The sequence below is a fragment of the Brassica napus genome, chromosome C8 (assembly GCF_020379485.1).
Source record: "Brassica napus cultivar Da-Ae chromosome C8, Da-Ae, whole genome shotgun sequence".
Lineage (NCBI taxonomy): Eukaryota > Viridiplantae > Streptophyta > Magnoliopsida > Brassicales > Brassicaceae > Brassica > Brassica napus.
Window position 1 is genome coordinate 18,117,968 of NC_063451.1, and position 22,986 is coordinate 18,140,953.

General features: G+C 37.5%; 4 protein-coding genes and 1 long non-coding RNA gene across 5 annotated transcripts; all 5 read left to right on the forward strand.

The window, feature by feature from the left end:
* Nucleotides 1-445: 445 nt before the first annotated feature.
* Nucleotides 446-1,725, forward strand: LOC106413733 (auxin-responsive protein IAA1). Its single transcript, XM_013854479.3, has 2 exons — nt 446-1,080; nt 1,171-1,725. The coding sequence occupies exons 1-2, from the start codon at nt 905-907 to the stop codon at nt 1,511-1,513; spliced, it is 519 nt and encodes a 172-aa protein (XP_013709933.1). The 5' UTR covers nt 446-904; the 3' UTR covers nt 1,514-1,725.
* Nucleotides 1,726-3,431: 1,706 nt separating this feature from the next.
* LOC106415233 (acylamino-acid-releasing enzyme) lies at nt 3,432-8,076 on the forward strand. The gene is made up of 16 exons (XM_013855880.3): nt 3,432-3,688; nt 3,850-4,025; nt 4,099-4,411; nt 4,489-4,905; nt 5,002-5,076; nt 5,206-5,344; nt 5,429-5,580; nt 5,674-5,756; nt 5,855-5,976; nt 6,067-6,145; nt 6,263-6,443; nt 6,534-6,717; nt 6,787-6,978; nt 7,077-7,145; nt 7,229-7,305; nt 7,925-8,076. Exons 1-16 carry the CDS (start codon nt 3,552-3,554, stop codon nt 7,989-7,991), a joined length of 2,463 nt encoding a protein of 820 aa, XP_013711334.1. The 5' UTR covers nt 3,432-3,551; the 3' UTR covers nt 7,992-8,076.
* Nucleotides 8,077-17,580: 9,504 nt separating this feature from the next.
* LOC106413759 lies at nt 17,581-18,295 on the forward strand. Its single transcript, XR_001282649.3, has 3 exons — nt 17,581-17,769; nt 17,837-17,924; nt 18,011-18,295. It is a non-coding gene; the product is annotated as an uncharacterized LOC106413759 (long non-coding RNA).
* A 373-nt stretch (nt 18,296-18,668) lies between these two features.
* LOC106412815 (F-box/LRR-repeat protein At3g58930-like) lies at nt 18,669-19,547 on the forward strand. The gene is made up of 3 exons (XM_013853704.2): nt 18,669-18,899; nt 19,046-19,189; nt 19,278-19,547. The coding sequence occupies exons 1-3, from the start codon at nt 18,669-18,671 to the stop codon at nt 19,545-19,547; spliced, it is 645 nt and encodes a 214-aa protein (XP_013709158.2).
* Nucleotides 19,548-20,738: 1,191 nt separating this feature from the next.
* On the forward strand, nt 20,739-21,497 carry LOC125591883. The gene has a single exon (XM_048766786.1). The coding sequence runs from the start codon at nt 20,739-20,741 to the stop codon at nt 21,495-21,497; it is 759 nt and encodes a 252-aa protein (XP_048622743.1).
* Nucleotides 21,498-22,986: the final 1,489 nt, after the last annotated feature.

Below are 22,986 nucleotides of genomic sequence, written 5' to 3' on the forward strand. Positions count from 1 at the left end.
AAACCTATCGGCTTGACCTTAGAGTATTTTTAGCCGGTCGAGTAAGTCGGCTAAAAATGCCCGGCTTAGAGGGAGCCTTGTTCAGGTCCGTATACTCGGCCTCTCGCATCAAGGCCCAAAGGGACACGAAACTAGGACATCTGTAGCAGGAGTCCTATAAGAAGGGAAAAGGAAGCAACAAGAAATGAACTTTTGGGACCATTGAACACACTGAGCGGCTAGATCTAGGGTTTTAGGTTATATCTTTGATCTTGTTACTCTTCGATCTTGTTGCTCTTGAATCTTCTTGTCACTCTTGTAACCCTTCAAACCAGATCTAAATAAAACGTCTTTAGTCATCCCATTTCTGATTTCTTTCATCTTAGTCGACTGAATCCCGTTCAAACAGGAAGGTCCACAAAAGCTAAAGCTAAAAGAAAAAAAAGATACAGAGCAAAGTAAATCATATCAAAACCTTGTGTCATCTACTCAACGTGTGGTTTTAGAGGTAGAGAAGTTCTCCCACCTTGTTCTTCCTTTTGTTGGGTCCTCCTTTACTTCATTGACCATAAGAGAAAGAAACGGCTAGGATCTCGCGTACGCAACTGGCGCAGACAAATCAGGACCGTTAAAAGTAACGCGTCCAAATATCTCAGTGTCCCATCTTTGTCCCCTTGCCTCTCACTTGCCCCCTCATCCTCCCGACAACGTCATAATTCCCATCTCCCTCCCCTTTAACCCTAATTTCAATGCACGTCTCAATGTATAAACTTATCTCTCTCCCTCCCCCATTTCTCAAAACCCAAGAAAAAAAACTCCATACCATTTCAAGAATCTTATCACAAACCCATCAAGAAGAAGAAATATAAGCTAAAGAAGAGATTGTAAGTTTGAAATAAGAAGTAACAAGCGTCCGAGTGAGAGTATGGCGTATGAAGAAGTCATCAATGAGCTTAACCTTAAGGACACAGAGCTTCGTTTGGGATTGCCCGGAACAGATGAACAAGCAGAGGTTTCTTGCGTCAAAAGCAACAAACGTCAGTTTCATCAAAGCAACGACGAGCACAATCTAAAAGAAGAATATCCACCTCCTCCTGCCAAGTAAGTTGAGATCTGAAGTTCTATTTTATAAATCTCATTCACTAGAGTCTAGAGATGTACTAACGATGAATCTTTGTTTGCAAACTTCAGAACACAAATCGTTGGCTGGCCACCAGTGAGATCGAACCGGAAGAACAACAACAAAAGTGTGAGTTATGTGAAAGTGAGTATGGACGGAGCTCCATATCTGCGTAAGATAGATCTCAAGATGTACAAAAACTATCATGAGCTTCTAAAAGCACTAGAGAACATGTTCAAGTTCACAATTGGTGAATATTCTGAGAGAGAAGGATACAAAGGATCTGGATTTGTACCGACTTATGAAGACAAAGATGGAGATTGGATGTTGGTGGGTGATGTTCCATGGGACATGTTCTCTTCATCTTGCCAAAAACTCAGAATCATGAAACGATCCGAAGCTCCTGCCTTTTGATCCTCTGTTTTCAAGGAAACCCTTTTTGTTTTTGGTAAAAGTTCCTCTTAGAGTCTCCTACTTAATTTCGAAATCTTTTAAGAAAAAGAGAAGTTGTGTACAATAGGAATAGACTGATCGACATAGTTTCAAATAGTTGTAACAGTAGGTTGTTAATTCTGTTATACCAGTTTTGATTATATAAGTTTATACTATATGATAATCTTATGCGATTGCACCAATTTACACATGAACGAATAAAAGTTTGTAACTTTTTTGATAAAAACAAATTTCCGCTAAATTTATTTATGTGAAATTACATCAAGTGCAACGATAACAAGAATACGATGAATTACATAATTAATATGAAGGAACAATTATACATTTGACAATGATTTTTCGTTAGACGCCATATTTGTCATCATGAGTGTCAAACAGATTAACTTTATCAGTTTTTTTCAGCTTATTCACTCTCGATCTCTTACAAATTTCATGTTTGGTTATCATCCATAAAACAAAATGGAACTCCAAATCTTATATCACAACATAATCACTATAAACATCAAAAATTCCTTTTGTTGTATAATATTGATCAACTCCAAATTTTGATCAAAATATATTTTTCTAAAAAAATTCAATATATTGATGCTTTCGAAAGGAAAAGAAATTGAAGTTGCCAACTTTCAAAGATACAAAGAACATGACCATACAACAAAAGAAATACACTTTCAGTTCTGAACCATTGTTTCTTCCATACCCATTCCCATGATTTCACTAATAGTTCTGTTTTGCTCATATATATTCCTAGGGGTTGGCGTTCGGATACCCGATCGGGTATTTCGAATTTTCGGGTATTTCGGATTTTCGGGTATTTCGGTATAGGGATAGAGAACCCGTTCGGATATTTCTGTACTTCGGGTCGGGTTCGGATATTTTTAGTTCGGGTTCGGTTATTTTGAATCGGGTTCGGATATTTAGATTTTAAAAGAAGAAAAATTAAATTTTTCATTTTTAAGTTTCTTGTATTTAAAAATATAGATTTCACTTAACTGATTTTTTATTTTTATAGATTGAATGATTAATAGGTTTGAAGATAATATTTCAAAAACAAATAGATATTAATTTGGGTATTGTTTTTAAACTTTGAATGTAACTTTTGTTAATACGTAAAACAAAAGGTTTGACATGCATTTTAAATGAATATCAAATCATTTTCTCCATAATTATATATATACTTATGATCTTAAAATATGTGAAACATCAATATAAATATTTTTTTTAAAAATGAGAGATGTAAACTAGAAATATAACTATATAAGGGTAAGTATATATATGTTCGGTTATCTTCGGATATCCATTCGGGTTCGGATATTATCCATTCGGGTTCGGATATCTAATCTCTCCTAACTTAATACCCGTTCGGGTATTTTGCTACTTCGATTCGAATTTTTCAGATCGGGTTTGGATGCGGCTTCGGGTGTGGCTTCGGGTATCGGATAAAATATCCACCCCTATATATTCCTATACCATAATATATAGATTCTTACAGCTGTGCTGCTATTAATTCCTCTTTTTTTGGCCATTACACTCTCATCGTCAAATTGCAGTAGCCGAAAACAACTAGTAGCCTTAAATTCAACATATAACTTCTCCCACAGATTATCTTCCATTAATAAAAGGAAAATGAAAACTGTTATGAACCAGATTGTGGATGGCTCATAACCAAAAGATTATGATTTGTAATCTTTCCATTTATCTATGACGGTGTAATCTCCTATCTAAAGAACCTCTATGTTATGAATAAAAATAGATTTTTCCATTACTTTGCACAGCAAAAACTCGATTAAACCCGACCCTACCAGTATAATCACCGGAGAAAGCATCAACCAAAACAATAGTGATTTATTCTTCCGGAAAACAATTCCAGTCCCTAAATTTGATAATTTATGCCTAAAATAAAGTTTTGGAGATAAATGAAGAATATAAAATTCCAATAGAAGCACAATAATGGATGTGACATCGAAAGTTTGTAACTTTATAATATAAAAGATAGAGATAGATGGCGAGAATCTATACGCACTCTGCACTCACTTGCTCCACTAATTTGGGATTTCACTTCCGTTCCTCCCATCGTCATCTTCGTCGCCTTATCTTCCCCAGAACTCTCACTCTTCCACACGCTAAAACCCAATCCTCGTAAGTGATCTATGGGTTTATCTGTTCAATCCAAAAGTCTCATCCTTTCTGTATGTTCTGTTCAGTGTCTGATTATATTGGTTGGTTCTGTTAAGACTGTGGATGATGAATCTTCTTACTGGAATCGTTTTGTAATCAATTAGAGATTTTGTTTGTTTCAGTTGGACTCGAAGAAGGGTTGTATCCATGGATTCTTCTGGAACTGACTCGGCTAAGGAACTGCATGTTGGCTTGGACTCAGCTACTGAGGAAGAGTATGCCACACAGTCAAAGTTACTTCAAGAGTTCATGAGCATTCCCACCATTGACAAAGCTTGGATTCTCAGCTCTGATTCTGGTAATGACTCCAACTTGTAAACTTTGGAATCAAGATCATCTGACCAAATGAAACGATGATTTCACTTTTATAGGTAGTCAGGCAATAGTTGCCATGAGTCAAGCAAACCTTTTGGCTAATAAAAGGAGGAAGTTTATGTTATCTGCTCACATCTCCAAAGACGAAACTACAAGTAACCAATCTGTAAACTTTCACTGGGCTCCATTTCCGGTTGAGATGACTGGCGCATCGGCCTTTGTCCCCTCTCCATCAGGTCTGAAGCTCCTCGTGATTCGAAACCCTGAAAACGAGTCTCCTACAAAGTTTGAGATATGGAGTTCGTCTCAGCTAGACAAGGAGTTTCATATCCCACAGAAAGTTCATGGCTCTGTATACCTTGATGGATGGTACCAGACTTTTCCTTTTAGCTGTTTTTTAGCTATTGGAGAAGTGAGTAAAGGTTACGTGTGTGTGTATGATGCAGGTTTGAAGGGATCTCTTGGAACTCAGATGAGACTCGTGTTGCTTATGTCGCAGAGGAACCATCTCCTCCCAAACCTACATTTGACCATCTTGGTTATTACAAGAAAGAAACTTCTTCGGACAAGGATATTGGAAGCTGGAAAGGTCAAGGAGATTGGGAAGATGAATGGGGAGAAGCGTATGCCGGAAAAAAGCAGCCTGCCCTGTTTGTTATCGATGTTGACAGTGGAGAGGTGGAGCATATCAAAGGAGTTCCAAGATCGATAAGTGTCGGACAGGTTGTTTGGAGTCCAAACAGTAAAGGCTCCGCTCACTACTTAGTTTTCGCTGGATGGTTAGGAGATAAAAGAAAGCTTGGTCTCAAGCACTGCTACAATAGACCATGTGCCATTTACGCAGTTAGATGCCCAGAACCAAAGTGAGCTTTTGTTTTTGGCTTCTAGAAGACAACTTGATCACTCCTTTATTTCGAAAAAGTATTTGACAGAGAGTTTTGTCTTTACTTGTGTTCCAGAGATGATGCTAACGAAGCATTCCCTATTCATAATTTGACTAAAAGCATAAGCAGCGGTTTTTGCCCACGCTTCAGGTTTACATCTTATGACACTTTCTCTTGCCTTCTAAAAGCATTGTTCTCCTTGTTACTCTGTTTATCTAACTGAGCCATATGTTAAAAGACTTACTCTCTTCACCATACATTTATTTCCTTCTCTCACAGCAAAGATGGCAAGTATCTTCTGTTTTTATCCGCAAAGGCCGCTGTGGATTCTGGGGCACATTGTTCAACTGAGTCACTTCACAAGATTAGCTGGCCAAGCGATGGGAAACTTCCTGAATCAACTAATATCGTTGATGTGGTGCGATTTATATAGACCCTTTGTCTTTCTTTATCTCCCTATAGATGTTTTTAAACTTTCTTCTAATTTTATTTGATGATGCAGATTGAAGTTGTCAATTGTCCTGATGATGGTTGTTTCCCTGGGCTCTACGTCACCGGACTTTTGAGTGATCCGTGGCTGTCAGATGGACATACTCTTATATTGTCTTCCTACTGGCGAAGTTGTAGAGTAATACTCAGCTTAAATTTGATAAGGTGAGTGATGAGTGAATATGAGAAGTTTTCAAAATTATCTTCTGCTGCTGCGGTAATTGATGATACAATTCTTTTATCTTGGGGGCATTACAGTGGTGAACTGTCACGTGTCAGCCCTAATGATTCTGATTTTTCATGGAGTGTTCTTGCACTTGATGGTGATAATGTTGTTGCCGGTAACATCTTTGAGCAAGCTCTTAATCTCAGTTGCTAACCTTAAACTTAAACAGACACCAGTCTTGAAACAACATTGTATGTGTTTTTTTGTGAGAAGTGTCTAGCAGTCCAGTGAGTGTTACTGAAATCAAGTATGGAAAGAAAGTTCTTGATCCATCTGGAAAGCCTTCATGGCATTGGTCAAGTATCCAAAAACCAATATTTAAATGCTCTGAGAAGGTAAATATCTTATTTGCCAAATCCTCTTTGATGCAAATGATGTTAAGATCTTCATGTGTTCATCTTTTTGTTTTTATTATACTTCTGCAGGTGACGTCAGGGCTTTCATCTCTTCAGTTTAAAATTCTGAATGTTCCAGTCAGTAATGTATCTGAATGTCTCACAGAAGGTACTTTTAACACTTAATCTTTGCTTTTACAAACAAGATATTCATTACAAGTTGTTTTAGTTTTTGGTTTGATAAACATTCTTGACTTATTTCCATACGATCATCAACACATCGCAGGGGCCAAAATACCTTTTGAAGCTATATATGTATCGTCTTCAAAGACCAAGGAGAATGGGAAATGTGATCCTTTGGTTGTTGTCCTCCATGGAGGCCCTCATACAGTTGCGCCATGCAGCTTTTCCAAGCAGTTGGCATATCTCTGCTCAATTGGATACAGTCTGCTGATTGTAAATTACAGGTTCACATTTACATCTCTCATATCCTCACTAAGTTACCAACAACCAACCTTCTTCTAGTGATTCTAACTTAGTCTTTGGTGAATTGAAAGGGGTTCGTTGGGATTTGGGGAAGATGCTCTGCAGTCTGTACCTGGAAAAATTGGATCACAGGACGTGAACGATGTGCTCTCTGCGGTAGATCATGCCGTTGAGATGGGACTTGCAGACCGGTCTAGAATAACCGTGCTAGGTGGTTCTCATGGTGGGTTTCTCACAACACACTTGATTGGCCAGGTACTGTTATTCACTCTCACCTTTATAGTGATGGCAATCACCATTCTTATACTAAAAGCTTTGGTATAGGCGCCGGATAAGTTTGTGGCAGCAGCTGCGAGGAATCCTGTATGCAACATTGCATCGATGGTTGGGATTACGGATATACCTGATTGGTGTTTCTTTGAAGCTTATGGTGACCAGACTCACTACACTGAAGCCCCCTCACCTGAAGACATGTCTCTGTTTCATCAAATCTCTCCTATATCATACATCTCAAAGGTTAACACTTAACAAAACCACTTCCATTCTTTGATAAGTTTTGATGACATCCTATATTTAATTATTCTTCTTGTGTACTTTTTTTTTTACTTGTGCAGGTGAAAACACCCACTCTGTTTCTTTTGGGAACTGCGGATCTCCGTGTTCCTATTTCAAATGGATTTCAAGTAAGATCAGTCTTCAACTTGGTTAAGTTAGTAGATCTCAAACTCATTGGTGATGTTTAATTCAGTGTTCTTGGTTTGTGTAGTACGTTAGGGCGTTAAAGGAGAAAGGAGTCGAGGTTAAAGCCTTAGTCTTTCCTAATGACAATCATTCTCTAGACAGGTAAAAAAAGCTAAAACAAAAATGTGAGAAAGTTTTGAATTTTAAAAGCATGTTTAGTTTTAGTTTGAGAAAAAGACAAAAATAGCACTAAATCAAGTTTTTGTTCCCAAACTAGCACTCAAGGTCAAAAGTCACAAAAATATCACTTAATGTTTTATCAAAAGTCACAAACTTAGGGTTTAGAGTTAAAGGGTGGGGTTTAGGATTTAGGGTTTAGGGTTTAGAGTTTAGGGTTTAGGGTGTAGAGTTTAGGGTTTAGGGTTTAGGGTTTAGGATTTAGGGTTTAGGGTTTAGGATTTAGGGTTTAGGGTTTAGAGTTTAGGGTTTAGGGTTTAGGGTTTAGGGTTTAGGGTTTAGAGTTGAGAAATGAGGTTTTGGGGATAAGATTTCAAATTTGAAAAATAAAAAAATTAAAATTTTCAAATGATAAACTTAGAAAGGTGCTATTTTGGTCATTTTAGTTTTTGAGTGCTATTTTTGTGATATAAACTTAGAAATGTGCTATTTTGGAGATTTGGCCTTTTAGTTTAGTCGAGGTTACAGCTAAAACAAAAATGTGAGAAAGTTTTGAATTTTAAAAGCATGTTTTTTTGCAACTTGTGATTGTTTATTTTTGCAGACCGCAGACGGATTATGAAAGCTTTCTCAACATTGCTGTCTGGTTCAACAAGTACTGCAAGCTGTGAACACCTTGTGATTGTTTGTAATCGTAATAAGTGAAGTGAAAATAAAAGTACTTTTAAATCAAATAAATATATGGTTCACTGTGTAGCTTGGCTTATCTTTGGATGCTTGTAAGTTAACAAAGACAAGGCGTCCGGTCTAGAGTCTAGACTTTACAGTAAGGGTAGCTTCAAGGGTGTTTTCTGCAATTTGAAAAATTAAGGGGAAAATTTAAACTCTTAAAAAACGAAAAAATGAAAAAGAATAATGCATTTCTTAACATTTCTAAGAAATTTTACCATTCATAAGGAATCTTTTCTCATTTCCATTCCCTCTCATTTGTTTTATTGTATAAAAATATAAAACAATTTTTTTTTCGCTAAATATGATAAAGAATTATTATTCTTCATCATGTCTATAATTTTATTTATTTCTGTTCATTTCCTATATGTCCCTAATATTTCTGTGATGGTTACTAGTTAGACCATTAATATATATAGTTTACTAATTTTATACCTGAGCGTTTGGGTCGGTTCTGTTAAGGTCCGGCTCCTTCCAGTCCTAGATCCAGTACAGTACTTGAAATTTTTTGGTTCAAATTCAGATATTTTTCGGATCTGGATTGGTTTGGATCTACAATTAAAGTATATATAATTTCCAGGTCTATAGTAGTTAGAGTATTTAAGATCTAAAGAGATTTGAATTTCATCAAAATTTTATCGAAATCCATCATATTTGTTTTAAATTTCGTAAAATAACCAAAACATAAACTATTAATAATTGAAATTAAACATTTTAGTTTCATATTACTTTAAAATGTTACAAAATAATAATAAAATATATTTCAACTAAACTATAAATTAAAATATATAAAATAGAACTAATAATATTAGAGTTTTGAATATTCATGTTTTCGTAATCGATTCTTATCGAGACGAGTATATTTGGGTCGATTTTTTTTGGATTTAGATTTATTCGGGTCGGTTTTTTCAGTTTTGGTTCTTTTAGGTATATGAATTTTGAGCCCATCTAGGTATTTATAAATTTTTCATTTGGTTTCTGATCCAGTATTTTTGGTGAGTTGTAGTTTAGCTTTTCAGATCAAGATAAAATGCCCGTACATGAATTTGTGAAATATTGAAATGAGCTACAGGCAAGGATTCATGTCCATATGGGAGTCAGAAGATGATCATCACTTAATGAAACTAATGTGCCAACACTTGAATTTTGAGTAAAGGAAATTAACGCTATACTATTAGGAAATATCTAAATTAGGTTTTAAAAATAGAAAATTTCTATTTTGATAAAATCGGGACTATATATATATATGCTCATATGATAACAAGATACACCGAGCTTTCTTCTAAATTAAGATTTGCTCCTTATTTATTTTGAGAGCAAGATCTTTTTTTTGGTTTTCAATCACTGTTCCAACAGCTCTACTGTACATAGATCAGGGTTAATCTGAACAACCAGCTATTGGGCAACTAATCTAATGCAAAACGACGTTACTTTTATTTTCGGTTTTAGTATATGTAAATCATACAAAATTCGAAAGTAGAAAGCAAACCCTAAGATTTTCCCCACGTCGCGGCAAACCCTAAGACTTGCTTTGATGCGTGGAAACTGATCACAGCGAAGATGGATCGGATTAGCGGTCTACCTAACGAAGTTCGTTGCCATATATTGTCCTTCCTTGCCGACAAATCTTGCTGCTTTGACATCTGTTCTCTCAACGAGGTGGCGCAATCTTCTTGCGTTTGTCCCTAATCTTGACATCACTTCTCATAACAAGATCGTGCAATTAGATGGTTTTTCTTACTATGTATTATATTGTGATATATGCATAAGGGGAATATATGTGGGAACTATGCGGAGCTTCAGGGGTTTTATAGATAGGGTATTGGCATTGCAGGGTGATTCTTCCATTAAGAAAGTCTCCCTCAAGTGTATAAACCACATTCATCCAGATCATTTGGACCGTTGGATATGTAACGTGCTGCGTCGTGGTGTTTTAGACCTTGAAATTTTTATCGATGATGCAGATGGTGATGATGATTTTAATTATCTTCTGCCTCAAGAGATGTTCGTTAGTAGGACACTAGTCAAATTGAAATTAGGCAACATTGAATGGTGGCCTGGAGCTGAAGGAACTTTTTTACCAAAGCTTAAAACTCTAGTTGTTAACGTTTGGGGTTGTTCGTAAGAACAGAGAGGAAACAAAGTAAAGATTGAAGCTTTTCTTTCTATTTTATTTTGCTTAACCTCAACGTTACACATTGTTCTCTATTTATAGTCTGAGACATCTCTAGAAAACCCTAAGCTCCCGGTGCCACACATGTCGACACCTAAGAGGCCTATTCTTCTTCAGATAACGACAAGAGGACTGAGAAGCGATTGTGTGAGCTGGCTTCTTTGGTCGAACGGTTTGGGACGTGCTTCTCCGTCCTTGTCGCAGCAGAGATTTTGTCTCTAGCATTTAAAGCTGAAGACCGTTGAACGTGACTGATATTGGGCTCAGGATTCGTGGGCTCTGATTGCTTAGGTTTGGGCCTCCACTCTTGGTTAGTTACTGACGAAACGGTGCCGGTTTTGATCTCTGTTTTGAGACCGATATTACCCCCTTGCAAACTTAGTGTAGGTGGAACATCTACACCAAGTTTGTATCGCAGACTGATAAAGGTGTTGATGGGGAGTGACTTGGTGAAGATGTCAGCAATTTGAAGATGAGAAGGGATGTGTCTGACAACCAACGCACCTAGAGCAACTCTTTCTCGAATGTAATGATGATCCAACTCGAAATGCTTCGTTTTCGAATGGAATGCAGGGTTTGCGCTTAACAAAACCGCTGAAAGGTTGTCACAGTAAAGCTCGGGAGTGTGAGGAAGTGGAACACCCAGCTGCCTCAAGGCTGAGCACATCCACGTGATTTCTGAAGCAGTTTCAGACATGGTTCTGTAATCTGCTTATGTGGAGCTTTTAGAAACTGTTGGGTGTTTCCTTGAGGACCAAGAGATGAGGTTTTGACCCAAGTAAGTACAGAAGCCTCCAGTGGATCTTCTGGTGACTTTACATCCTGCCCAGTCACTATCTGAGTAAGTTCTCAACACGCAAGCAGAGACATTGTTGAAAGAAATTCCCATGGTTGATGTTCCCCTAATGTATCGCAGTATTCTTTTCAGATGATTGAAGTCTGTGACTGAAGGGGAGTGCATCTTCTGACATATATAGTTCCCAGCAAACTGAATATCAGGTCTCGTTAATGTCAGGTATTGTAACTTCCCGGCTAAGCTTCGGAAATAAGTTGGATTCGAGAATGGTGGAGAAGGTTTGTTTTCTGTGTTAAGTTGAACTGGTAGCGGAGTCGGCATTGGCGAACAGCTGTCCATTCTGGCTAGAACCAACAAGTCGTTTGCGTATTTTTATTGTGTTAAGAACAAGCCTCCATCATGAAAGTGAGTTTGAATACCCAAGAAGTAATGTAAGCGACCAAGATCTTTCATCCTGAACTGTTTATGAAGTTCTTGCAGTAGCTTGTCCATGACTGTCGACTTGTTACCAGTAATTGCCATGTCGTCAACATATAAATGGAGCATAATGACATCTGATCCTTTCATATAGATGAACAAAGATGAATCTGCAGTGCTGCATACAAATCCAAACTCCAACAAGAAGTTACTAAACTTGTCAAACCAAGCCCGAGGTGACTGTTTAAGTGCATAAAGGGACTTGTTGAGCTTGCAAACATGTGTTGGACTAGCTTTATCAATGAATCCCGCCGGTTGCAGCATGTAAACTGTTTCTTTCAAATCTCCATGTAAAAATGCGTTACTCACGTCCATTTGTTTGATCTCCCACTTCATTATTGTCGCAAGATGAAGGACTAACCGAACCGTAGGTGTCCTTACTACTGGATTGTAAGTCTCAAGGTAATCAATCCTTTCTTCTTGATGATTTCCTCTTGCAACCAATCTAGCTCTTCTCTTCTTCAAAACACCATTCTCATCCAAATTTGATTTATAAATCCATCCATTTCCAATAACCTTCATATCTGATGTATAAGGAACCAGCGTCCAAGTATTCGTTTCAATGCAGTTGTCGTATTCTTCTGTCATAGCTGCATTCCAATATTCATCTTTCAGAGCAGCCGTGACCGTCTTTGGTTCTGGATAGGCTACTCTATTGTTAAACAACACATATCTCTGATTTGGTTTTGTGATTCCTGATTTTCCTCTAGTAACCATTGGATGAGCATTTGAAACAGCAGGTACTGATGCTTGCAGCTGAATATTTGTTTCACTTGAAACTTCGTTTTGTGTACCTGCAGAGCCACTTTCTTCATGAGGTTGACGTGTGCTCGGTGAATCTGTGGTTGAAAGTTCTGATGCCGTGTTCTCTGCATTAGTAGGTTGAACCACAGGTGAGGGAGATTGAGAAATAGTAGGCATCGTTGGAGGCGGAACTGCTCTCGTTGAAATTGATGTATGTGTCTGTCGTCTCTTTGGCTCAGACACTTGCTTTGATGCTGGTTCAACTATGGTTGCAGGTGCCGGTTGTGTCTGTTGTATACTCTGGAACCAGACTTCATACATAGGAGTTTTTGAATGTTGGTGAATCTTCGCATAGGTGTCAGAGAAAGGATATGTGTGTTCATCAAACAGAACATGCCGGCTTATGTATACACGACCAGTAGTGGGAAAAAGACAGCAAAAACCTTTGTAATTCTCACTATATCCCAAGAACACACATTTCAACGACCGTGGATCAAATTTGTGTGCCGCATAGCCTCTTAAGGTGGGGTAGCAAGCACACTCAAAACTTCGCAACTCTGAGTACACTGGTACTTTGTTCAGTAGTTTCTCAAATAGGGACATCTTATTGTCCAGAGCAGACGATGGGAGAAGATTAATCAGATAACTAGCGGTAGAAAAAGCTTCAACCCAGAACTTTTGTGGCATCACACTGTGGAACATCATCGACAAACCAAGCTCCACGATGTGTCTGTGCTTCCTCTCTGCCATGCCGTTTTGTTGAGGTGTGCGTGGGCAAGAGATGAAGTGTCTGATTCCATGAGATTGCAGGTGTTGTTGCAGCAGATTACTTGTGAACCCACCACCCCCATCACTCTGAAACACACTGATCTTGCATCCAAATTGATTCTCAACTCGAGCTTGAATGATTTTAAATATTGAGAAGAAATCAGACTTGTACTTCAAGGGATAGAACCATGAATATCTTGAGAAATTATCTATAAATATTGCATAGTATCTGAACCCTTGTACAGACTCGACAGGAGCTGAACCCCATAGATCACAATGAACCCTCTCTAGGAGTCTAGATGCAAGAAAAGTAGAAGAAGGAAAAGGAAGTCTACTGCTCTTGTCAAGTCTACATGACTCGCAGAACTTATTTGAGAAACTACTGATAGTTATAGCCTTCTGAGATGATAATTGCTGGAGAATCTGATAGTGAGCATGCCCAAGTCTTCTGTGCCACATCTCATCAGTTGCTGAGCTTGACCCTGAACCATAAAAGGCCTGAAACATCAAATTCCCCAGCTTGTACAGTCCACCATGATTACTTCCCAGAGTTAGCAACTTCCTTGTTGCCTTATCATTCACACGCACACCATCACAGTCAAACTCAAAGGAGCAAGGATAGTCTTTGGTAAGCTTAAAAACCGAAACAAGAGATTTAGCAATGTTTGGGCAAACCAAAATATCCTTGAGAGGTAACATACCTGAGGTAGATGGTAGGACTGTGCTACCGGTGTGAGTGATTGGCAAGAACTCTCCATTACCAACCAAAACCTGATCAGTTCCACTGTAAGGCTCAGACTGTTGTAGGTGATGTGGCGAGCTTGTGACGTGCGTTGTTGCCCCTGAGTCTGCATACCAGTCGTGGTTATGTTGATCAGTGATGCCTGTGATTCTCATGGCCGCAAGAGCAGCATGCAACTCCTCATGTTGATAGCTATTGTTGAATATGTGCCAACATTTGAGAGCAGGATGACCTCGTTTCCCACAAATCTGACACACAACTGAGCCCTGACCTCCATAAGACCCAGATGAACCAGGCGAGATCTGTTGATGGAATCCTCGACCTCGAGTGGAGTAGCTACCTCTGCCTCTACTATAGTTGTAACGATTGTTATTGTACCCTCTTCCTCTGTTGTTGTTTCTGTAATATCCTTGTTGAGGATATTCAAAGTTTTCTTGGTTTTTTGTGACATTGAAAGCGAGATGAGGTGAGACTGTGAGATCTGAGAAGTAGCTCTTGAGTCTATCTTCATAACTTGTCAGTTTGGGAATGACATCTTCGAATGTTGGACCTGGAACCGCATCAACGGAGCTTTTAATACTTGTCTTGATAGGTTCATATTCACGGCCCAGACCATGTAAAGCAGCAAAGATCTTCATTTTCTCTGTAACTGGACTTCCTATCGAGGCAAGTTGGTCACAGATTCCCTTTATCTCCTTCAGATACTCGCTCATGGGTTTATCCTTCATAATAAATGTCTGAATCTTTCTCTGTAGCTCAAACAGACGAGAGGAGGATACTCTGTTGAAGTGGTTGGCTAAGGTCATCCATACCTCAAGAGAAGTTCGACAAGATACAACAACGCTGAGAATATCTTCTGAGAACGACCCTAGGAGCCAAGATTTGACAACCTGATCTGTTCTGTTCCACGCAGAATACTCAGGATGAGGTTGTACAACGACGTTGCCGTTGATTGAAGGTACGTTCATGGTCTGTGGCGGTTCTGGAATGGACCCAGTGACGAACCCCAAAAGCCCTTGACCAAATAGAAACGCTTCGAACTGAGACTTCCATAGGATGTAGTTTCTTTCGCTCAAGGTAACAGTAACGCAGTTTGAGATGTCTAGAGATGGCGCAACATAAGGTTCCAGTGCTTGTTCCAAAGCTCTGATACCATAAGAACAGAGAGGAAACAGAGTAATGATTGAAGCTTTTCTTTCTATTTTATTTTGCTTAACCTCAACGTTACACATTGTTCTCTATTTCTAGTCTGAGACATATCTAGAAAACCCTAAGCTCCCGATGCCACATGTCGACACCTTAGAGGCCTATTCTCCTTCAGATAACGACGAGAGGACTGAGAAGCGATTGTGTGAGCTGGCTTCTTTGGTCGTACGGTTTGGGACGTGCTTCTCCATCCTTGTCGCAGCAGAGCTTTTGTCTCTAGCGTTTAAAGCTGAAGACCGTTGAACGTGACTGATACTGGGCTCAGGATTCGTGGGCTCTGATTGCTTAGGTTTGGGCCTCCACTCTTGGTTAGTTACTGACGAAACAGTGCCGGTTTTGATCTCTGTTTTGAGACCGTTATTAGTTCGGATAAGCTTGAGAATATTCTTCCTGCTTTCCCTGTGCTTGAGGAATTATACATAGAAAGCATTACGTGGAAAGATTCGGGTGACTCAGTGTCAAGTGCAAGCCTCAAGAAGCTCACTATCCATGCCAATGGTCGTCAAAGCATGATAGCACATATTACAACCACTACAAGGAATATGAGTATTGGTATCAGTTCGCAGTAGCACGAATTCACCAACTGCTACCAAAAGTCCCAAAATCAGATCACAATTCTTCTGTAGCACTAAATTCACGCTAAGATAAAATTTCATTAAGCGGGAAGGCAAAAATCACTACTATAGCTGAAAAAATTATTTTGGAGCCAACACTTAACCAAATTTTGGGGTTTTACTTTACTTCTTATGAACAAAAAAAACAATTCTCTTTTCATTAGCTTCGATTAAAAAAAAAAAAAAAATCTTATCTCTCGTCGTCGTCTATGTCCTTCTCGAGTCTCATCTATGCGTTTCCCCTTTGCTCGATCTCGAGCTCCGACCACCACTCTGTGGTCTCCACTCACCCGCAATCTAACACGGTGGCGCCTGAGTCCGTGACCAAACCACACCACGATAACATCTCCGTCTTGTTTCGTTCTCGTCGTCACCGGAATCATGCCTCACACCGTCAGAATCAAAGTGGAGAAGAGCAACAATGGCGTTTCGGCAAAAGGTTTGACTTTTAAAAACTTTCGAAAATCGATTCATGGTTCTTGTTGTCTCTGTGCATTTTCAATCATTATAGGAACACTTCACAATCGATTCTGCAACCAGATTACAACGTAAAGGTAGTTATTGTATGATCTTGGTACTAAATGGGTGTGATGCGGTTGGCTCGTCCACTTTATGATGTTGGAGATCCTTTTCCTATCTAGCACTGTCTCTCATGATGAAGTGCTGTAAGAAGACAGAGAGGTTTGCTGTGATTCAAAGGCTTTAACAGATTAGAGAAAAGTTCATGTTTGATTTTCTTGTTGACACGGTGAAAAAACAAGATAATTTATATGGTTCATAATGATAATTAGAGTTTGTAATTATTATGTCTGAGTGTAAAATTAAAGTCTGAGTGTATTTTAATTTATATTTTAATTAGATAAAAAAGTTTTGTATTTTAATTTATATGTTTGATTAAATCAAAGGATAAAAATGATAATTATACTTTTAGATTAAGTTTAAGACTTGAAATTAAATAATGAAAAAAAAAGTTATAAGATTTTTAATTATTGTTGGGTATATGATTAATTTGGGGTTTAAACCCTAACCCCTAAACATAAATTTTAAAATTTTAATATTTTTATAATATCATTTTAAAAATATAATCTCAAATTTAAATTATAAACCTCAAACACTAAATCTTAAATCTACACCCTAAATCTAATACCCTAAACCCCAAACTTAAACCTTCCATCTAATATTTTTAACTTAAAATATAAATCTTAAACTTAAACTCAAATTAGATCATTTTAAAAATCTAATCTCAAATTTAAAATCTAAACCTCAAACACTAAATCTAAATCTATACTCTAAATCTAATACCCTAAACCTCAAATATAAATCCAACATACAAAGTCACTAACCTAATCTATTTCTATATTAATTCTTAAATTTCAAAGATCCTACTCTTATACTAACCATTACTTACAAAAGTTTATTTTAAAATTTCAAATCTTAACTTTTTATTTTATATATCTAAACTCTAAACCTTTCATACATCCCAAACATCAATAACAAAGTCATGGATCTAATCCCTAAATTACATATCTCATATTAAATTTTAAATACTACATACAAAGCTATGGATCTAATCTTTATAAATACTAGACTAGAACCTATACTTTATAAAAATTATATATTTCTTAATTCTTTTTCGAATATTTATCCTATATTTTAACTTAACCACAATTCTATTTCGAAAACTTCAAACCATATATTTTAAACTTAAGCACAACTATATCAACTAATAGTCAACAATTATAATATTAATTAACAGATTTTCAAAATTAAACTTTAAAGTATTAATTTTAAAATATTAATATTTTATCATCAATTTTAAAAAATTATAAACCAAAAGTCACCAAAATAGTGAAAAATGAAACAACAAAAGATAAAATCAAGAGGAAAAAAACTATTTAGTATCTATTAAATAAAAAAGTAAGTTATAGACCAATCCACTATCATCACGCGGATCACCCTCTGAACCGTAGGATGCAATTAAATCAATGGATGAGATTGTTTTATTTACTTTTTTTTTTCTCTTTCTTTCGTATCTTCAGAGATCTCTTTCTCTCCATCCCATCGACAAATCACTCTTCCATTTTTTTTCCTTAATCATCTCACAACACAAACCGCTCTCTGTCTTATTCTCCTAACCTCAATGTCTCACTCTCCTAATCTCTCTCTCACACACGGCGCATCTCACAAACAGAAGAAATAGGTTCCTAAGTTTTAGCTATTTTCATGTTTCTGGTCAAGATTATCATTTCAATTATGGTTTTTCACAGGAGGCGCTAAAGCAACGGCGGAGAAGCGACAGACTCGTCTCTGGTCAAGAAGATCTGCGTCGGCTTCACCTCTTCACCACCAACACAGGTCAACTCACTTCACCTTCCTCTTATCTGCTCTTTTCTTCTCGTCATCTTCTTTTAAATTTATAATTGATTTTGCTTTGTTTACAGATTTATTAAAGAGCAGGGAAGGAGAAGCAGTGGTGTGACATAGCCAGCGTCTCCGGTCAAGCGTGGTGGTACAAGCCGGTGGTGGTCGTGCGGTGGAGATGCGAGAGCAATGTCGCGGTGTGGTGAGTGCGGCGGCGACTGAAGAAGTAAATTAGGTTTAGTTAGGGTTAATTAGTAAACCAATTTGTAATTGTAAACCATTTTGTAAGTGTATACCAATTTGTAATGGTAAACCATGTAAACCAAAATTCAATTTATAAAAGTACCAAATATTTTTTTTGTCAATTAAACCGATTTAGTTATAAATTAATTTATAATTGAAGTTTCTTAAAAAGAAATAAAATGTAAATTCTGGATAATATATATATATATAATTCAATGGCACTAAAAAGATGTTATTATAAAATATGTTATGTTACTTGGTTAACGCCATGTAAAACTTAATAATAGCAAAAACAAGATGTTATAGAACAAATTTAATATAGCAGAGTTTAAAAGCTACAATATCTATATTTATTATAGCTCATGAAAAAACGCTAAATAGAGGGGAAATCTACCGTAACTGCGACAGACCTAGCGTTTGTAAAAACGTTACGAAAATCTTTTGGTAGCGTTTTCGGTTTGCTACCAATACTGATATTTCTTGTAGTGAACGAGCATGAGCATTTCTTTTGATACTTCAAGTCTGCTTTACCTTGAGTATTCTGATGAAGTTGCGAGATACTATCCGAAAGTTAACTTGCCAAATTTAGTTGAGGCAGTACTTGACCTTAATATACGTGATCTTGATTATATGAAGCTATACAGAGAGCGAAATGATGATGGGTTAAGGAACTATGTTGTTCTGAGATGTGGAAATTTGTGTAAGCTCATGACCCGCATAGGAAATGTGAAGACACTTACGTTTTCTTCTAAAACTCTCGAGATAATTAAGTTTCTATTTTGTTTTCTCTTGGAACATGAAATCATTATAAAGCCATGTTAGGTAAAGTAAAACTTTCTTAATCATGTTTTTTTTTTTTTTCCTTGTTACAGTTGTTTTCTATATGCTTCGAATCGATGCCAACGTTCAACAACCTCAAAATGTTACGAATTAGTGGGAGTGTCCACCCAGTGGGATGGCAAGCAATGCCGGTTCTCTTACAGAACTGTCCACATTTAGAAACTCTACAAATGGAGGTACCAACTTGTCAAAAAAGCATTACCATAGTCATAGATAGAGATCATTCTTCGGAGTCCCTTATTGTATCTTTTTTTTTTCTTTCAGTATCTCTGTGTTTGGGACTGCATTTCCCTGGAAGAGAAAGGTGGTTGGCTCATATCTTGTCCAGTGGAAAAGATAGTGGAAAAGATACTGATTGAAATGTTTAGAGGAACTAAGGGAGCGATTGGAACGGTAAAGCATTTGTTGGAGTCTTTGTCGTGTTTGAAGGAGATAACGTTATTTGCCGGAAGGGATTATCCTACAGATATCTTTGATCTTGTTGTGAAGATGGTGAATCTATGCAATGGGAGTTACCGAACCGAGCTGTGGTGAAAAATGCTTCCTGGTGTGTGATTCGCCTGATATATGAAGTAGACTCGTAGTTTGAAATAATTGGAAAAGTAGGATATCTGAAATACCGAACAGAATCCAAAAACGTTGTATCGAATCCATACGAACTGAAATATGTAGGATATCTGAAAATACACCTATCACAATTAAATTTTTAATTAAATTATCTATTTTAAGATTTAATATCAAAAATATTCAGAATATCTAAAATACCTGGAACACATCCAAAATTATCCAAAATAGTGATAAGTAGATATTCAAAAGCACTATAAAAATATTCAAAACATTAGAAATTACCTGAATTCTGCATCTAAATATCCAAACTGAACCAAATTTATATTAATTTGAGGTATTGAACATGTATTATTATAATTTATATGCTATATATTATTTTTAATAATGGATTTTGAGAGTTCTAAGAGCACCATCATTGATGTATCAAATGGTCTTAAAGCCCCAAAAAAACATGTGAGAAAAAAAAGTTCATTTTCATATGAAAAACTGCCAACCAAAACTGAGATACCCATTCTCCCGCTGTCACACACTGACTAAAGCATTTATTTTTAAATGTTGGAATTTGATTACATAACTAAATTTTGTTGAGATATTAATTTTAGATTTATGAGAAATTGTCTTTGATCAACGATGCTAATGCTCTAAGCTATATTTGGATTTTTAACACTTTTATAATTTAAATTAGTATCCAATCTTAGAACGAATCTGCGCACAAAAATATGAATCAGACCCAAACTGTTATTTATAAATATCCAAATGGTATGAATAGACTCAAAAAAAATCCCAATCGATCCTCGAGTGTCCACCCTCGTTGGATAATTCCAATTAACTTGAGTAACAAATTAACTCATTAAAGTGAAGTTTGTTGGGTTAAAGAAAAAAGAAAACATATCGAACTTAGGAATGTTTCCATATTATTATTAGGAAAAGATGTACCTTCGCCCTTAGGAAAAGATGTAGCTTCTTCCTATATAAAGAGTTCTCATGGAGAGATGTTCCATCAAGAGAAACACATTGAAAGGTTTAGTTTTGAGAGAGTTTCTAAATCTAATAAGAAGAGAAGTTCTTATAATCTTTGTGTTTGTGCAACTTTAATTGATATCAGAGCTCCAGGTTTCGAAGGTCGTTTACAAGAGGAGTTGTAACTTCGATCAAAACATGAGAGATGATTCTCAAGCACGTGATAAAGGTCTTGAGATGAAGAAGGACATACGATGTCCGATGCTAACATCGACCAACTACACCGTATGGTCGATGCAAATGAAAGTGATGCTTCGTCTATACGAAGTTTGGGATACGATTGATCCAGGGAGTAACGATGCAAAGAAGAACAATATGGCGATTGCTCTAATCTTTCAATCAGTCCCGGAGGCGCTAATACTTCAGATTGGAGAACATGATACATCGAAGAAGATTTGGGAAGCTATCAAATCCCGTAACCTAGGTGCTGATCGCGTGAGAGAAGCAAGGTTACAAACTTTGATGTCTGTGTTCGACAAACTGAAGATGACAGACACAAACACGGTGGATGACTACGCAGGAAAACTTTCAGGCTTAGCATCGAGAGCAGCCGCGTTAGGAGAGATAATGGAAGCATCACAGCTGGTAAAGAAGTTTCTGAAGGGACTTCCAAGAACGAAGTTCATTCACATCGTAGCTTCGTTAGAACAAGTGTTGGATCTAAATTCAACGGGATTCGAAGACATTGTTGGGAGATTGAAGGCTTTTGAAGAACGCATCAAAGAAGAAACCCAAGATGAAGATCAATCGAAGCTAATGTTTGTAAAGAATGATGCACAAGGTCGTGGAAGCCATATCAACTCGCGAGGAAGAGGCATAGGTAGAGGTTATGGTGGAAGAGGAAGAGGAAGAGGACGAGGAAGGTCTAATGGTTCTGATGGTCATAACAAAGGATGAGAAGCTTTGGACAAGACCAAGAAGGACTACTCCAAGGTTAAATGCTGGAGATGCGAAAAGATGGGGCACTTCGTGTTACATTGTCCTACACAACCAAGAGAAGAAGCTAACCTAACGGAAACACAAGAAGCAGATGCATTATATATGCATGAAGTAGTATTCCTCAACGAAGAGAGAGTGTTTCCTAAGAGGTTTGATGAATGCGATGGAAATACGAGTATATGGTACCTTGACAATGGTGCAAGTAACCATATGACAGGCAAGAGAGAGTTCTTCTCAAACCTAGATGAGAGCATCAAAGGCAAAGTCAAATTCGGTGATGGATCAAACGTCCAGATTGTTGGGAAAGGTTCGATCACGTTCATCAGAAAAACAGTGGAGAGAAGAGCACTCAAAGATATCTACTACATCCCAAGTCTTAAAAACAATATCATAAGTCTTGGACAAGAAACCGAGATGGGTTGTGAGGTTAATATGAAAGAAGACTTACTGATGCTGAAAGATCCCCGTGGAAGGCTATTAGTACAAGTCGCAAGGCAACCAAACCGATTGTACAAGACGCCAATGGAGGTTGAATATCCGAAGTGTCTTCAAAGGCAAAGTCAAATTCGGTGATGGATCAAACGTCGAGATTGTTGGGAAAGGTTCGATCACGTTCATCGGAAAAACAGGGGAGAGAAGAGCACTCAAAGAACTACATCCCAAGTCTTAAACACAATATCATAAGTCTTGGACAAACAACTGAGATGGGTTGTGAGGTTAATATGAAAGAAGACTTACTGATGCTGAAAGATCCCCGTGGAAGGCTATTAGTACAAGTCGCAAGGCAACCAAACCGATTGTAAAAGATGCCAATGGAGGTTGAATATCCGAAGTGTCTTCAAATACAAGAAACTGATGTTACATGGACGTGGCATGCACGGCTAGGACATGTGAAATTTGGAGTCATGAAGAATATGGTAGACAAAGAGATGGTAGTAGGGATGCCTCAGGTGATACACGAGAAAGATGTGTGCAGCGCCTGCTTAGTTGGGAAGCAAGCTCGGAAGTCTTTCCCGCCTAAAGCAAAGTATCGAGCATCACACGCATTGGAGTTGGTACATGGTGACTTGTGCGGTCCGATATCACCATCAACACCAGCAAACAATAGATATGTATTTGTCTTAATTGATGATTACTCAAGATATATGTGGACGATGCTGCTAAGAGAGAAGAGTGAAGCGTTCGATCGGTTCAAAAAGTTCAAGGAGTACATGGAGAATCAAATGAAGCTACAACTCAAGACTTTTCGCACCGATAGAGGAGGAGAGTTCACATCTTCTGAGTTCATTCATTTTTGTGAAGAAAACAGAGTAACTAGACATCTCACTGCATCGTACACACTATCAACAAACGTAGACGAAGAACCAGGATCATTCAAGCATGATCATTCAAGCTTCCTCATATTGATGTTACAGAAGAAGGAGATGGCGATGAGCATCAAGATCAC